Raw genomic sequence first — 17627 nt, 5'->3', positions numbered from 1 at the left:
GATCAGGATTCTACTGCAGATTCTAACTTAGACAGATCCTGAATCTGCTTCTGAGCAAGATCTACATACATCATTTTCCTGAGACTGATACTGAACTTTATCACGACTCTAATCAAAATCTAGATTCTTATCTCAATCCTTATCCCTCTTTTTTAATACCGACCATTATCCTGATCCAAATTCAGACGCTAATCCGGATCCTAATGGGAATGCCCAATCTGATCCTCATCCAGATCTTGATCTTAATGCTAATAGTGATTTAGATCGAGATTCAGATGCTGAAACTGACTCAGATCACAATCTAGATCTAGATCTTGATCAGAATTCTGATATTGATTTTCATCCTTATTCTAACGATGATTAAGATTATAATCCTGATTCTGATCCTGATTTTGAAACTTATTTTGAACCTTCGCCTGATTCGTATTCTGAGATTGATCCTAATCTTTTTCCAGATACCAGTTTCTGGGCATGAGACTTCAGCTTCTCATTGTTGTCCAATTTTAAGTTTTCTTGCAATAAGGCCAAAGCTCGTTGTTTAAAAAATATATTTCTCATTTGAAGGGTAGATAGCTTCAAGCTTCGTAATGCATTTCGTAATTTTACATCAAAAATCTATTTATTTGGATTGGTTTCACTTGATGTGCCTTATCCCAGATTCAAATACAACAACAATCTGTTTATGTCAAATTCAAATTACTCTTGCTTTTGAGCTGATAACAATTTCACACTAATTTAAACTTCAGAATTCCTTTCAACAGTTCTCTTAAACTACAAATACATTTTATTTTTACTTTATAAAATTTTTATACAGTACACGGCGGACTCGAATTCTTCCAATTTTTTTGCGTGATTTTATTAAGATTGAAAATAAATAGGGTAACTATTAATTTTGCTCTCGTGTTAAAGTGAATGTTTTTGTAACTATTAAATTTAAGCTTGAGGTTCAAGATTTTCCACGTAATTTTCATAAATCGATTTGTTTCTATATTGCAAACGGTTTTGCTCTAACCTCGAAGTATTCAGTTGAATCAGAAGCTACGCGAGGTACAATAATTTTAACATGAACTGAAAATTTCAAGTTGTATAGAATTTTTGGTTACAGTTAAAACGAAAACGAAAAATGAAACAAATGATTCATTTATGTTTTCAAATCAGAATCTCATGGGAAACAAAATTATCGAAATTGATTTACTATATATTACTTGCAAACAAGCGTCCAAAATCCTTTAGAAATTGCATTTTAGTCCAAGTCTGAGAGCTCACTATAAAAATTTCAGATCTAAGCAAGCTTTGATCGAGTGCGGTCGTGTTTTTCTCACTCGTGAAATTTTTTGCGCTTGAATTTTCGGGAAAAGAGAAAATTTTTAATCATAATTTTTTATTGTCTTGAATTCCGTTTTATCCGAAAAGTTTCTCGGCTGGTTGAAGTAATGAAGAAAATGTGGCTTTTGTATCGATTGTGAAAGTTCCTTCGAAAATTTCGTGTTAAAGTTAATAAATCTTAAATTTTAAGCCATTTAATTAAATTTGTCGCAATCAAAGTATTTCAAACATAAAATAAAGTACGAACAGAAACGGATCATCAGGTGAAAAACTCAACACATAATAGTTCAATGTTTGAGAAGTCATTATAAAAATTTCAACAATGGGTTTTGCGTGGTTTTTAAATTTCAGTTTGAATGCTAAATGTCCGATTTTCGTAGAATTGCTGTATCTCAAGTCGCAACTAGAGATGTCCAATTTTGGAAGATAATTGTTCGTCAGTCGATCCATCATTTGGGGAAAATAAAAACGAAAAAAAAAATTCAGTATAAAACTTGATGTGCGCACGCATCCCATTTCTATCGAATTATGAACGGTACTGTAGGTGTACTTTTAAGAAGCATTTTATACTCTTTTTCACAATAGTAAAACAAAAGTTTCCGTTGGTAAAATTTTCTGACTTGATTATCTGTCGGGTTCGATTATTCGTTCCGAAAAAAATAGAGGGTACGTAGAATTGAGTCCGATATGTATCAATTGATTTTTTATCTCACGGCAAAATAAAATTTTCATAATTTTGAACGCATGTGATTGATTTTCTGGTGGTTTTTCTCAAAATGCATTACATATTTGGGTTGTTTGGGTTTATTCTTTGGTTTTAAATCATATTATCGACTCTATATCACTTTAAGCCAAGTTCTAAGGACTCTATTCGAAAAAAATGCAACATTTTCATTTGTAAATTACTTTTGAACGGATGGATAAAAATTTATGGAATTTTCAGTGATACTACCTAGTAATTCACATTTGCAACATTTTGGGGCGATCTGTTCAATATTTTCGAGATAGCGTCGAATGCATAAATTCATTGACAAATTTTTTTTTGGCAGGATCTTGAAAATCTGAGAAAGTCCCATTGAGAGACCCCAAAACAGCTGGAAATCAATTGTGCGACCAAAATTCATGTGGTCAATCGTTCTAGAAGTCCTATTGGATCTGACAGTGAACTGAAATTCGAATAAAAGTAAGAATGATTAATCCCATGAAGGTATGGAAAGTGAGAAGTTTAACAAAGCGCCATCGAAACCTTTCAATTGGAGAAGTGATATAGCAGGGCAATTTTGCTGTCTGATTCGCTCAACAAACAAAAAAACAGACCGAACATCGTAACTTAATTTAAAAAAACCCGTCCATCAATATAATAATCAAAATACGGTGATAAAATCGTGAGCAAAATAGTAGGCCCGTTAGCGGGCTTAAATTTAAAAAAAAATCGTGAAGCAAATTTATACGAGCTTTTTAGCAGCCTTCTAGGGGATCTCCTGACAGAATATTTCCGTTGAAAAGACCCGCCTGAATGTTCCGAAGAAGAACGACAAGAAAAATTTAAAAAAAGATATCTGGTACTAAATTTGGCTGACGATCTGCGAAGGATGCAAATCGATAAGTGTTACATAACGATTGGCACAATTAACGGCCTAATAATTATACAAAAAACAATGCCTACAAAAGCGACCATTTTCCTTCCATGGCACTTTCAAAGGTTTTCGCAATGTTTCTACTCTGTTTTGATTGGATCTGGAATCGTGCCAATAAGTGGAAACTGTGATAGAGTGATAAAAAATTAGTAATGTGGATTTTTGTAGAAGGTGAACAATCTGCTAAACTTGTGTGTATAAAATAGAAAATTATGAGTTGTTTTGACGGTCAAACTTGAGGGAATGAAGAACGTCAACAAAAATCGCCTTGATAGTTCATAGTGTGCAGTATACGTGGCGCATATGTTTCCAAAACATTTTAGTCATAAACTTATTTATTCGACGCTATCTCAAAAACTACTGAATAGATCGCCACAAAAATGTTGCTCATGTGAACATTATATACTAAGTAGTATCCCTAAATATTTCATAAATTTTCATCTATCCGCCCAAAAGTTATTTACAAATGAAAGCGGTACATTTTTTTGGAATACAGTCCCGAGAGAACCATCAGAATTACAATATTTTATCCATATTTTTGAAAACGTAGATATGTGTGATGCGACCTCCTTTTCTGAATTCTAATCCTGTGAAATTTTAAACTGTGTGTTTAGAGACAAAAGAAAAGTGCGAGCACTGCTTTCGATAGCGTTTATTAGACGCTTCAATCTGCGGTAGAAAAACCGAGTAATTAGCGCATTTATGTAGGTATGTATGTCCTTGAAGTTTAAAATTTCTCGAGACTACCACTATTTTTCTGATGCTTAATCCTGTGAAATTTTAGACTGTGGTTGCGGTTAATTGACACCTCAAACTGTTTTGACGACGAGTTTGGATATTGGGAAATTATTACTTTGCTTTAACATTAATACCTTTTTAATTTTATTAAATATGGGAGTCTAATCTCAGGATCAAGAGTTGTTATTGGATGGTTTTAAAAAAAGGGTCATTGTCAGTTAAAGTTATATCTGTTAAATTGTAGAACTTACTGTACTTTGTCAAAACTCTTAAATATTTTTGACATCAACACACTTTCCGAAAAGTATTTAATTACACCTTTTTCTCAATTATTAAAAATGATAAAACATCAATACATCGATTACTGCTCACATTAAATCACTCAACAGATAAACATTTACTTGAAAACGTCACAGGTGATGAACATCGAGCGAATACTCCAGCTGGAGAATGATTGTATGGTGCACAAATATACATTTCTCAACTGTATTACAGCACAAAATTAAATAATTTTAAACTTTAATTTTCTCTTGGAAATTTATTTTTTTATAATTATTACAATAACACAAAAATTTACGAAACATTAACGGTGCTTTTGTTGAAAATGTGCTTTGGTTTTCATTTTGTTTCTGTTTTCTTTCAATGACTATGAGAAGTTATGATTTGATAAGAATTGGATTGTATTAAGGGATCTTTCAAAACCGCTCAGAGTCATCCAAAGATTAATTAGCGAGTCGTTTGATGAGCAACTGTTTTTCGACGTCGAAATAACATGTTGAAGTACATTCAGTTGATAGAAAACAAGTGAGAGATAGTATCGTGATTCGAAGCTTCGTGAGTCAATGGAAAAGAGAAAAATTTCCGTTTAAAGAAGAAAGAAGGACAGCAGTTTTAAGAATTACAGTTTGAAGAAGATAGAGATACGACAGAAGTAGCAAAGGTAGGTAGTTTGAAGATCCACCGACCGACTTAAGTAAGACAACACGACTTTGAAAGCGATTAATGATGGCAACCCGCCATACCTATTGTTATTGGCACTACTGTTGTAGGGTGGGTTCATTTTGTCAAACCGATACACGATCTCGGTGACGCCTTTGTCTTTTTCCTCTCCCGATGCAGCGGTCGAATTCGTCGTCGCCGTCGTCGTTGAGTCCGGATCTCCTTGGACTTTGATCAGAGGCGCAGGAGTCAGTCGGTGCCGGTGGCTGAAGTTTTTAGAAGGGTTTTGTACGGTTAAAGTAGGAGTTGTTTCTAGGCTATATGAGGTTCAAAGGATTTGTAGGTGTAGAATTTCAATCATGGAAATAAGTAGTGGTTTAAAGTATTTTTAAAATGTTGTTTGGCGTTCAAAAATTCCTTTAAATCAATTATTTGATTAAAACCTTTCTTTAAATGATGAATATTGACACTCTTCAGTTTGTAGAAACTCACGATTAGGCAATTCGCGTATTCGATCGCTGGTGGAAATATCAATCGCTAGTGTAGAGTGTAGCTTTGTTACCATCTAACTGAGACAGCAAATAAAAATAAACTCTATTTCACCTGCGTTTTCATCAAATTGAAACATCGTTTCACGTTATCAATATTATTTAAAATAAAAATACAGTTTATACTTGATTCTTTATAACTATTTTCGCTAGATTTTCCATAAAAAACGATGTAAAATACAAGTAGCTATTCAAAAATTGATTACAAGGAACAAAGGCTAATCGACTATTCACTGCCGTTAAAACGGTGAACAAAGAAACATTAAGCCACTTATTCGCTTCGTCGACAGTAAGTAGAACAACCAAGCCAGCCCTCTCGGCCGTCGTCCTATTAAATATCGGTATAAATCAACGGGGCGATTCAACATGCAAATCCACCCTCCTATCCCCATTCGAGGGAGCACTTCTGTTTAATATGTAATCAGTAAAGCAAACTGTTGCATCGACTCATAAAACAAACAGCTACAAGTGGAAAACGGCAGAATGGTGGGACAAAAAAATACACACCGGAAAAGCTTCAGTTGCATGGGTTTGTAGCTGTAGGTACATACCTAGTAGGATTTTTTTGAAAATAAATAAAGCAAAAAACCAACCAACCACGGCTAGGCAGCAACAGCATCATGAGGAAGGAAGGTACACACAACGACACACAAGCGACGGGCACACAACCTTTCAACTATAATCCATGGCGGGACAACATGTTATGGTCGCCGCAGAGCCCTTGCTGCTTGCTTGGCGCTTGACTCTTTACAAAGCATCAGCAGTAAGTGAGCAGTGCAAACTATAACCCACCATATGTGTAGGTAAACTACCATGAGGGGTAGTCCTCGTAGTTGTAATTTTTGCAGGACAGGTTGATTTTAAAATTTCATTATCAACGATGGATAGTTGCAGGTCTAGTAGCTTTCTACTCAGGACAGAGCGTTTTATTAATTTGATTGGAATGAAATTTCGGATGTTTTCTCTAACTATGATAAGTTTTAGATCATAAAATATACAATAGATAATTGGTTGGGGTTCAACCAGACTGATCTAAACGCCATTATCATTTTTTTCGGGATATTTAAAATTTATGTGCATTAGGGTGGCAGTCAAATGGTTCATTTCGAATTCCGAAAACCAACCACATACATTTTATAGATTGGCCCAAAACAACTGACCTGTGCAAAATTTCGGCTCAATCGGACTTGATACCAAGGTGTCTCAAAGTTCCCAAAGTTTCGGTTTTTTAACCCTCGAAAATCACTAAAAGATGGACCAAAATAAATTGGAAAAATAAAATTTTAATTTTAATGCCAGATGATGCCAGAAATTGTCAAAATTCAACTTAAAATATTTAAAAATATCACCAAAGGGAGGACCCAAAGGAAATTCGGAAAATCAAAGTTCTAGTTTTGATGCTCAATTACTAAGAAATTTTGCATGCATTTCTGAATCATTTGGCATCAAAATTACAATTTAGATTTTCCGAATTTTCTTTGATCCCCCTTTTGATAATGTTTTTTAGTTTTAAAGTCGATTTTGGACTAATTTGTTTATATTCCAAAATAACAAAAGATTTAGATCTTTTATGCATTTTTAAGTCATATGGCATCAAAATTTAAATTTCGATTTTTTCGATTTCCTCTGATCCCCTTTTTGGTGATTTTTGACGGTTAAACGCCGAAACTTTGAGCGCTTTGAGGCACCCCTAAGTTAAGTCCTATTGAGCTGAAATTTTGCACAGGTCAGTTTATTGAGCAAATCTACAAAATGTTTATGGCCGATTTTAAAAATTCTATCATGAAATTCACTCCATATATCCATTGCCATATTATCATCTAGAGACGAAATCTTTGATGTTAATGAACCCCAATCCATAGTTTATACTATAGAATTTGTTTTTGGTTGATCATGTTCGCTTTTTCGGTCAAGGATGAAATCTACATGAAATCAAATTTCAGTTTTTCCTAAATTTTTCCATGGTGCTCAGCTCAGTTTTGTCAAACCCCGGTCAATAACATTTGAGCCTAGACACGCGAAATCCTTTATATGTCAATAAACCGAGACTGGGTCACTCGGCCTAAAGTCATAAGGCCAAAAGCCATTTGGTCGAAGGTCATACAGCCGATGGACGTTAGGCCGAATGGGCTATCTGGCCGAATCGGTTATTCGGCCGACGGTTATTCATCCTAATGCTGTTAGGCCGAAAGCACGCTAGGCCAAAAGGATGTTCGGCGGAATGGTCACTAGGCCGAAAGGTCATAAGGCCGAATGGTTATTAGACCGAATGGTCCCTAGACCGAATAGTCATTAGGCCGAATGTTCATTTGGCCGAATGGTCATTTGGCCGAATGATCGTTAGGCCAAATGGTCGCATGGCAGAATGGTCGTAAGGCTGAAAGGTAGTAAGGCCGAATGTTCATAAGGCCGAATGGATGCAAGGCTAAAAGGTCGGTAGGCCGAATGGTCACTAGGCCGAAAGCTCGTAAGGCCGGATGGTTGTTGGTCCGAAAGGCCATACGGCTGAATGATCGCCATGAATGGTTGCTAGGTCAATGAGAAATCTTTTAAACTTGTCTGCTTGCTAGGCCGAATGGTCGTTAGGCCGAATGGCTATTAGACCGAATGGACAATAGGCCGAATGTTTATAAGTTCGAATGGTCACTAAGCCGAATGGCACAAGGCCGAATGGTTATTAGACTGAATGGTTGTGAAGCCGAATGAATAATAGGCCGAATGGTCGCAATATCGAATAGTCGCATCCGGCATTGCATCCATTCGGCCTGATGACCATTCGGCCTGATGACTATTTGGCCTAATAACCATTCGGCCTAACTACTGATCGGCCTAACAGGCAAGAATGTGATAACATGTCTTTTAGGCCTAGCATAAATTTGGCCCAACGACCATTCGGCCGAGTGGCTACTCGGCCTAACAACCTTCAAGCATCCATTCAGCCTTACAACTATTTGGCCTGGCATCCGTTCGTCCATACGAACATTTGGCCCGACGACCATTCGACCTTACGACCTTTCGGCCTAATGACCATTCGACCTAACGACCTTTCGGCCTAGCATCCATCCGGCTTTTCGAACATTCGGCCTTACGACCTTTCGGCCTAACGACCATTCGGCCTAACGACCATTTGACCTAATGACCACTCGGCCTAACGACCATTTGACCTAATGACCACTCGGCCTAATGACCATTCGGCCTAATGACCATTAGGCCTAGTGACCATTCGACCAAATGACCATTCGGCCTAGTGACCATTCAGCCTGATGACCATTCGGCCAAATAACCTTCAGCCTAATGTCCCAGTCGGCCTATTGTCCTATTTGGCCGAACATCCGTCGGCCTTTTAACCCATTCGGCCTAGCGACCTTCGGCCTAACATCTTTCTGCCTATCGGCCTTCGGCCGAATGTCCGGCGCCCCAATAAATCACTAGGTTTCCTTATGCGCTTTGCACAAACCTTTATAAGTTAAAACTCTTACCCTTTCATTAGCGAAAGTCATTTCTCTGCCTGGACCAAAGAAATCAAAGAAAGTCTTGCCTAAAAGTTGGTGATTTTAGCATTTGGAAGATGCCAGCCATCATATCCTCGAAAAATTTACGCTAAAGATCTCTTCAAAGAAACATGAAGTTTCATTGAAATCCTGTGTCTTCGTTAAAAAAAAAAACTTTGTAACTTTTTTTTTCAATCACATACTCCAATTGTGTTACCTCTGAAAACTGCCATCGTGATACCAAAATATTGGTACGATATATTTTTCTACGATAACACTTTCCTTCTGAGGAATATGGACACTCGAAATGAATTGATTATTTGTGCGAAGTCACGGTTGCCAGAATTTTGCACGTAAATATACGCACTGGATAAATCCGGGATATTTTATCTTACAACCTGGAAAAATCTGAGCATTTCATTTCAAAATCGCCGCCATAAATCCGGGCAGTATCCGGGCAATTTTGATCAAAACTCAGGAAATACTCAACAAATATGAAAAAAACTTGAAACAAAATCAATTCTAATTTTTTTAAATTCGTTTTGATACATCTTCGTACCTGAAAATAAACACATACGGGGGAAGTATTAGAGAAACATGGGATATCAGAGAAAGACAGAACTTAAGCCGTAAATATCATTAATTTCTCAAAAAGATACAACGGCTCGCAAGCAAGGACTTGAACCCGCAATTTGCGTTTCAGTACAACGGCGCGTTAGCCAATTACACCACGGTGAACGTGACGCAATTGACTCGAGTGCCGAGTTCCTACGGTCGACTCCTGTATCTCTATCCATACTTCATGTATACCTTGCATGTGTTCTTTGCTCACTATTGATCCATTAGCAAAGCAGGAAGTTATTGTTTTAATAAACAAACTCTACACTCAAAAGAGTCCAGGACCAGATGGTATCTCAGCACAATTCGTCGAAATTCACAACGTTTTGGCCCCGTTGATCAAAGACCTTTTCAACGACTGTATTCGGACAGGCGAATTTCAGCAGTTTCTCAAAACAGCACGCGTCGTTCCGATTTACAAGAAAGGAAAATGGACGAATTGTAGCAGTTATCGTCCAATATCATTCAGTTTTATGTTTTATCAGTGTTTTGTAAACTGCTGGAACAACTCCTTGCAACCCGTGTTCTACAATTTCTAAAGCAAAACAACCTATTTTACAGCTATCAGTATAGGTTATGGGAAGGTTCAAGTACATTAACAGCAGCGACTGAGCTAGTTGATGAGATCCAAGTTCATGGGAGAACTGTTTCTGGATTTGAAAAAAGGCCTTCGATACTATCGATCATTCCAGACTGCTGAGGAAACTGGACTTCTCTTCTCGCATATAACCTTACGAATAGAAAGCAGTTTGTCCAAATCAATCATTCGTTAAGTGACATTGGTAACCTTCCCGTTGAAGTTTCTCAAGGCAGCAATTTGGGACCCCTTCTGTTTATCCTATATGTCAATGAATTGCATAAACTACACTTGTATTGCAAACCAAGACTTTTTGCTGACGACACTTCTTTGTCCTGCGTCCTACGTCCTACTCCGATGTCAGGATCGTTATATCTCATATGTCGAAAGATCTGGATACTCTTCAAAGTTTCTTCGATACAAATCTCCTCTTGCACAATTTGGAAAAAACTAAATATGTTATCTTTCGATCAACTGGCCGGAAGTCTGAAACTCACAATCAGTTTCATGTTGGACAAACAGTCGTTGAACAAGTCAAAACGTACAAGTACCTTGGACTTGTCTTCGACGAATTGATCAGATGGATTAAGCAAATCGACCGTCTATGAAATGAGCTTAGCGCTGTACACAGCATGATATGGAAGATATCCTGGTTTGTACCCACCAAACCACGCATTTGTACAATCTATGTTGCATTATAACAGATCGGCTGATTAGTCCCGAGACTAAGTAAGAAAAAAACATTTTCTTGACAAAATTCGATTTTATCATTCAACATAGTTGTCTTCGAAGGCGATACAGCGATTCGTAGCCCAATTCATTCAATTTGACCGCTGGACAACTTTGTCGAGGACCGTAACTTCGTATCTCATTAGACAAAAAAGTTGTTCACCGGAAAATCTCCTTTCATAAATTGGCACAAAAACCATCAGCTGGCTCGGTTCCACAGAAGAAAAAAAACAAAAATGATGTTAATTTTTCAGTACAAAATATTCAATTTTCCCATACAAACTTAAAAGTTCAAATTTACTCATGTAAATGTATTTTAAAAATTCTGTAAAAAATCATGGATAAGTTTTGGACCAAGACGAAGCTTTTTAGACCCCAGGGTTAGAGAAATTAAAAAAAGACCCCAAATCGACTCAGTCTAATGTGTCAGTCTCTGGACTTATCAGCTGCAAGGAAGAACGATCTAAAACTTCTTCAAGTATTGCAAAATCGTTGCCTGTAAGCAATATTTTTACGACCCAGACTCTTCTCAACGGTAAACTTGTATTAAGAAGCTCCGGCGTCAATTCTACCAATAGCTGCGCTAAGAGAACTGAAGAGCGTAGTTCAGATTCACAACATGCTGCACAACCCACTTTTCCACCTCAACCAACATTTCCAGCATCACCAAAAGCATCACAGATTTCCAATAAGATCAGGAGGAAATCTAGTACAAAGAAGACCTAACACCGAGAAAATGAAAAGATCCCCCGAATATTTCAGTAAAATGAAACACAATAGTTTACACGTACACTTTAAACTAATTAGGAACAAACTTAGTTTCAAACGCCAATTCAAAGTTCATCTCATTATTCAAATATTTTTATAATTTTTTATCTGGCTCTTCCCTCGTGGAGTTGTTACTTCGAGCTACAAAAGAACTTTTAATTTGACTGGTTTTAGTCAAAACTGATGAAGTTTTAATCTTTTCATTGCTATAAGGCTATGATCATTTAGTATCCGGGCACTTTATTTCGGTGATAGCTACGTTATTAGAGCTCGGATATGCAAAGCTTTAGCAGCGTTGTGTTGGTTGTGAAAAGGGCTATCTCGCCATATATTTTTGCCAGATTTTTAAGTTAATGTGTGTTTGAGATATTTACGATGCAAAAAGACATGGTAAAAATAATTTTGCACAAATTTGCGCCTTTTGCGCATTTTGCGCCTCGAAAATTCTTTATTGTCGACTTGAAAACTCATAAACTGTCAATTTTTTTTCTGATTCTTTTTTGGACCGAATGGTTAAGATGTATAAGAAGCCACTCTAGAATCCACACGAAGTTCAAATCAAGCATTGGAATGGAACCCTTGATCTTAAATATGGTAAAAAGTTTATGGTTATTGAGGATAACTGAATGCAGACCCCTTAAATAATGCAATTAATCCATTTCCGGCAGTCGAAAAGTGTTGTCTGACTAGTAGACACCAAGTAAAGAACCAATAGTGAACAGTTCCTTAGATTGCAATATGTGCAACCGGTTTTTACGCAATGTGACAGATGTGGCCTGATGGACGAAGAAATTTATGTTAAAACCGGATTTAAGAGATCAAATTTTCCGAGATGCCTACTCATGAAAAGGTTCCAACCAGATTTCAATTGCTTTTTCCAGGTGAGTTTGTGTAAAATATCATGATTTTGCAAAGGTTTAACTTCTGTGATAAAAATAATATATCAATACATGACTGAAAAAAGTGTGCAAAGATAAAAAAGAGATTTTATGAAAAAGTAAGACTATTTCTTGAAATCATTGATAAATATTTTTTTTTATATTTTTATATTAAATGTCATATTAACACCTTCATTTCCTCCATAGAAAGTTTTTCGATCAAATTAATAGTTTTTAAAATACAATCATTTGTAACTGCCCGGATACTAAATGATCATAGCCTTATTATCCAAACTTTGGGCTTGTGATATAGCTCAGTTGGCAAGTCTGTTGTCTCCTGAGCCGATGTCCGCGAGTTCGAGCCCAAGAGTAAACATCGAACACAGTTGTACTGGATAAGTTTTTCAATAACGATCCGCCAACTGTTACGTTGATAAAGTCGCGAATGCCATAAAGATGGTAAAACGACTATAATCGAAACAAAAAAAAATTATCCAAACAAAGGTCACAAACAAAATCAAATTTCAATCATTATAATTCAGGATGTAAATGATATAAAAAAATTCCTAAAACAAATTGTTGACTGATGCCTGATTTTTTATATTTGTAGATCAAGTTATCAAAATACATATTAACTTGTTAGGATTTTATTATACTCCAATCCTAGCGTTTGAAATGCTAAATTTTTTTTTTTATTTTGACTTGAAAATTCTGACCTTTGATCATTATATCAAATTAAAAATTGTGATAATTGGAGTAATTTTCCATCACGTTGACACGTGCTGTTAGAACGACATAAAACTGACCAAATTGCGGGTGGTGGTGTGTGCACGTCCTCCTTCCTGCTGCTGTCATTCGCTCGGTTTGGATGTAAACAACAGAAGGACACAAACACACACTTAGCAGGGAGCACTTTCCCCCCACCTTTGGTGATGAGCTCTCGGATATTGATGAAGTTTGATCAAAGAGTGTGTGGGATGTCATCAATTTTCAACAACTGACCGAGCTACTAACCGATTGAGCAGCCTTCCCTGGCACCTGGCACTGGGCCAATCCCCAACAGTCCACGCCATGACACAACTGCATTGATGGCTCATTTGTCAATTGGTGAGAAGCATGTTTTACTTTTATGTAGGCACCTAGGTATTCGTACATCGAAGTTTGATTTGTTGTGTTTTTCTGGGGAAAGCCCGAGAGATTTTTTAAAGCTGCAAATCAATTTGCATGGTTCATCGCTGCCGATTGGATTAATGTGCAATGATTGTATAATTAATTACTTGTTGACAAGCTCCGATGAAAAACTGAAATGTAAATAAATTGAATTCTCTGGTGGAAGAATTTTTGATCCGGAAAAGTCAATCAAATACATATATGTGGGTTGGATGATGATGTTTGATGCATTGAACAATATCAATGATTGATTTATGAACGCTTTTGAATCTAAATCCTTCTTCTATTGATCATCAGTTCAACTCGACGGACGATTGAAAATATGTTCGGGCTAATCATCAACCACATCGATTTGCTGCACTAGCAGTCCATTTGCATTCACCCGACGGGACTTCTTTAACACCATTCGAAATGAAATCCAATACGCGCAACAGGTGAAAATTATGTTGGACCCGTGCCAGCTTTCGCTGGCCAATTCTAGTTGTAGCTAGACTGAATGGAGATGTGAAACTCTAGTTAGTACCAAGTGATGATTTCCAAATTTGGCGCCCGTTCAACACGACGGGTGCACATTATAGATTCAGAACTGCTGCGGACGCTGCTCGGGAAGTTGTGGAGACTCTGCAGTTCAACTGTTTGTCTGATGATGAGCATATAACAGATTTTCATTCACCGAAGAACATAAATTATTCTTGATTCAAAGCAGAACTCATAATCCAAATTGGTGCATCTACTCTAACAAACTATTCCATCAAGATGTTCTATGTAGGATTGAGCATTTATATTTTTTGTTTTTTGTATCCTAACACAATAAAGAAGGATGAAAAAAAGTGTATATATTCAGAACAAAAATTGAAAAAAAAAATCAAAATATATAAAACAAATATTTTGATTGAGAATAAAGCGCCTAAAAACCAAAAATTTTAATAAAGAACACATTTTTTTATATAACTTAGAAATTAACTTCAAATTTAAAATGTAAATCATTTATCATCTTCGGAAACATATATCTTTGGAAACCAGAGCTTAAATATGAAATGGGAAATCAATCCATCGTCAATCGAATTCCTCGACTCCAGCATTGTTTTTTTTCACCATTATTTTTGATTTTTTAAATCTGTTTAAAGAAAATAAAATTGCACTAAATGGGCATAAGATCGCAAGCCATTTAACCAAATGACATTTGAAAATTATTAGGGGCTTTAATCCATGATCAGTATGTACAGACCCCGTTCGATTTTGGCAATATTCAATTTTGGCAACATTCGATTTTGGCAACATTCGATTTTGGCAACATTTAATTTTGGAAACGTTCGATTTTGGCAACATCCAATGTGCCAAAATCGAACGGTTTTATAACGGAATCAATACAATATAGACAAGCACCATAAATCTGTCTTAACGTTCTTTAATAGAGATAAATAACAACAACAATAACAAAACAAATTTAAAAAAAAGTACTCAAATTTGGCATAAATATGAAATTTCATAAAATTCAAAAACAAATGCAAACAAAAGACCAAAAAAAAAAATAAATAAAAAAATTTCAACGTGTAAAAAAGCCGATGTGACAAAAAAACAAACATCATAAACAAAACAAGAAAAGTTTAAATGCTTAAATGCTTTTTTACGTAAGATTAAAATTCTACATGCAAATATCAATTGTAAAAGTTGATTAACATTTCGTACTTCCGACTTTTTGAAAACAGTACAGAACATTGTTGTGCTTCCTTCCGGGATATTTTCAAAGAATTCGTGGGGGCTGTTGTTGTATCAGTGAGGCGAGTTTTTTCTAGAGACGGCCAATTTAAGGAACTCATTTAGGGCCAAAATTCGGCGCGGTGGCTAAAATAAGGAGCATTTCAATCAATAGTTTGATCAGGTTTATCTCAAATGATCAATCGCTTTCAAGCAAGGACAAATTTTTACTGCCTTTCAGGCTAGTAAGCAATCATATTTGTCGAATGACTTTTGAAGGTACACATTACAGGAAGACTACAATCATCGGAAATCTAGTCAACCATGCCTTAGGGGCCAAGATTGGGTACATTTACCCTAACACTAGTTTACAAATTAAAAAATATTATCTTTATCGACTGATTCATATTTCTTATGTGAAATTAGGCGCGCAATCCAAAAATGGAATAAAAAAAAAAATAGTTGAGTTTTTTTGAGTTATGTTCAAAATAAGATATTTTGGAAAGTTTTGCAGTTTTGAAAGTTTGATGGAATCCCAAAATTTCAAGCTTGAGTCAGCTTGCCTTGTTGAACAAGGATTAAAACGTTCCAAGTTCCAATTCGTGTCCGTGTTTTCATGCTAAAAGTCCTCGCCAAAGTTCCAGGTCGGTCATTTCTTTCGGATTCTGTAAAACCTTAACAAATAGGGAGCAGTAGGTTGTTAGCCTAAGCAGGCCCTTGCGAAGGAAGGAGATTCGAAATTCAAATTCAGCTAGAAATAATAACAATACCAAAAATGCACAAAAAATCAGGAAATTGATTTTTAAAACCATTTTACAACTTATGAACTTCACACGAACTCGGATGGTTGATAAATTTTACTGTTACAATTCAAAATAAATCAGAATCCAAGTTTCAAATCAGTGCGTTTTCCGGTAAATCAATAATAAATATGATATTCCTTATCCAGAGAAACAATCCATTCTACAAATTTAAAATAAATATTTTCGAAACACCCAGTTATCAAAGTCAGAGATTAATGTATTCTCTAATTCTTCCAGTTATCAAAGTAAAATAGTTCATTTTTGAAATTCACAAAAATAACTTCAGAAATTTATTATACATGTTCAACTTATCATTGATAGCTTGTTATTGGTTAGAAAGTTTAGTTTCTAGAATTATCAATATCTGATAAAAATCAAAATATGAAATTTCCTGTTTTGTTTTTAATATTGAAAGCACAAAGCAAGTATTGATTTCGTTTACATTTCGCATTAAAATTAAGCTTTATAGTAGCTACTTCGTATCATTTTTCGAAATTTCAATAGAATAATAAAAAAAAAGTTCGATTGAAAAAAGAAGATTTCAAATGATGAAAATAAGTGAAATATTTTTTAAATTTTCAAACGCAAGTTTTAAAGGTTAAAATTTTAAGCTTGAAATATGTTTTCACCGCTTAAGTCATGGGATCCCGGGAAGCACAAAACAATGATTTTCTCAAATTAAAATTTAGATTTTCAGGCTTTTAACAAGATCAAGTATTCAAATTCAAATTTCAGAATTGAAAAACAAAAAAACTTATTTATAAAAATCATTGAAAAATCATTATTGGGCTACAAAGTTTAGTGAATTTGTTTGGAAAATATGAAGATGAATATGATTAGTATTTCAACAGTATGAAGGGAAGAAAACAGGATTTCTGGAGCCTGTGTTAAAATAATTGATTTGGAAAAGTAGTATTGATGATATAGTGTTTAAAAGTTTTAAGAATGCATCAGATTTGAGTGAAATCCATGTAAAAAACTGATTAACAAATAAACCTACAAAAAAAACAGGATTCTAAATCTGTTTATCATCCACCATTTAATCAAAAAATAATATTTTGCCTAGATATTGTAATTCCTGAGATCAATGATTAAATTCTACATTTCTTAAAAATTTGAAAAGATAGAATTATATATTTTTATCATATTACTAAAGTAAATTTTTAAAAGGTTTTTTTTCATATCAGAAATTAGTGAATACTAATATAAAACTAATATAAATAAATTTAATTTGGTTTAAATTGTTTTTTTTTTCAAATTCGTTATAATTTCCCTTTTAACTAGTAGGGCATTTCCCCACTTAAAAAAAGAAAATCAATAACCATGGTCAAAATTGATTGTGATCTTCGGGGAAATTGTTTCAGTTTTGTGGAATAAAAATAGCAGAAATGGGTTACCCAAAATTAGCAAAGTTTACAATATAAACTAGATTGAATAATACGATTTTTTTGAGTTTACTTAATTTTATAAAATAAGTCAGCTTTACAAATTTTGTGAATTTTTAAATTTTTCATTTGTCAATTTTGCAAGTATGTTTATTTTGTGAGTTTGTCGTTGGAGAATTTTTGGCAGTTTTGTCATATTTTTTTTTAATTTATCAGTTTTCAAATATATATTATTTTTATCATTTTTTTCACTTTTTGTGATTTTTGTCATCTCTGTCGTTTTGTCGTTTTTTTTCCTTTTTTGTCTCTTCCGTCATTTTTT

At 35.0% G+C, this 17627-nt stretch overlaps 1 protein-coding gene across 5 annotated transcripts in view; it reads right to left on the bottom strand.

Annotated features, from left to right (window-relative positions):
* The window catches only part of LOC129758123 (BAI1-associated protein 3), a 409115-nt gene that overhangs the window by 247030 nt on the left and 144458 nt on the right, over positions 1–17627 (bottom strand). For 4 of the 5 annotated variants that reach the window (XM_055755572.1, XM_055755575.1, XM_055755574.1 and 1 more), the window contains exon 4: positions 4724–4906. The exons of the other annotated variant lie outside the window; for it this stretch is intronic. In XM_055755572.1, the coding sequence (XP_055611547.1) occupies positions 4724–4906 (183 nt within the window). The remainder of the gene's footprint in view (positions 1–4723; positions 4907–17627) is intronic. 5 annotated transcript variants of the gene reach the window in all.

The sequence above is a fragment of the Uranotaenia lowii genome, chromosome 3 (genome assembly GCF_029784155.1).
Source record: "Uranotaenia lowii strain MFRU-FL chromosome 3, ASM2978415v1, whole genome shotgun sequence".
Classification (NCBI taxonomy): domain Eukaryota; kingdom Metazoa; phylum Arthropoda; class Insecta; order Diptera; family Culicidae; genus Uranotaenia; species Uranotaenia lowii.
The sequence above is the reverse complement of the archived record's forward strand: the minus strand, read 5'-3'. Positions and strand labels throughout refer to the sequence as shown.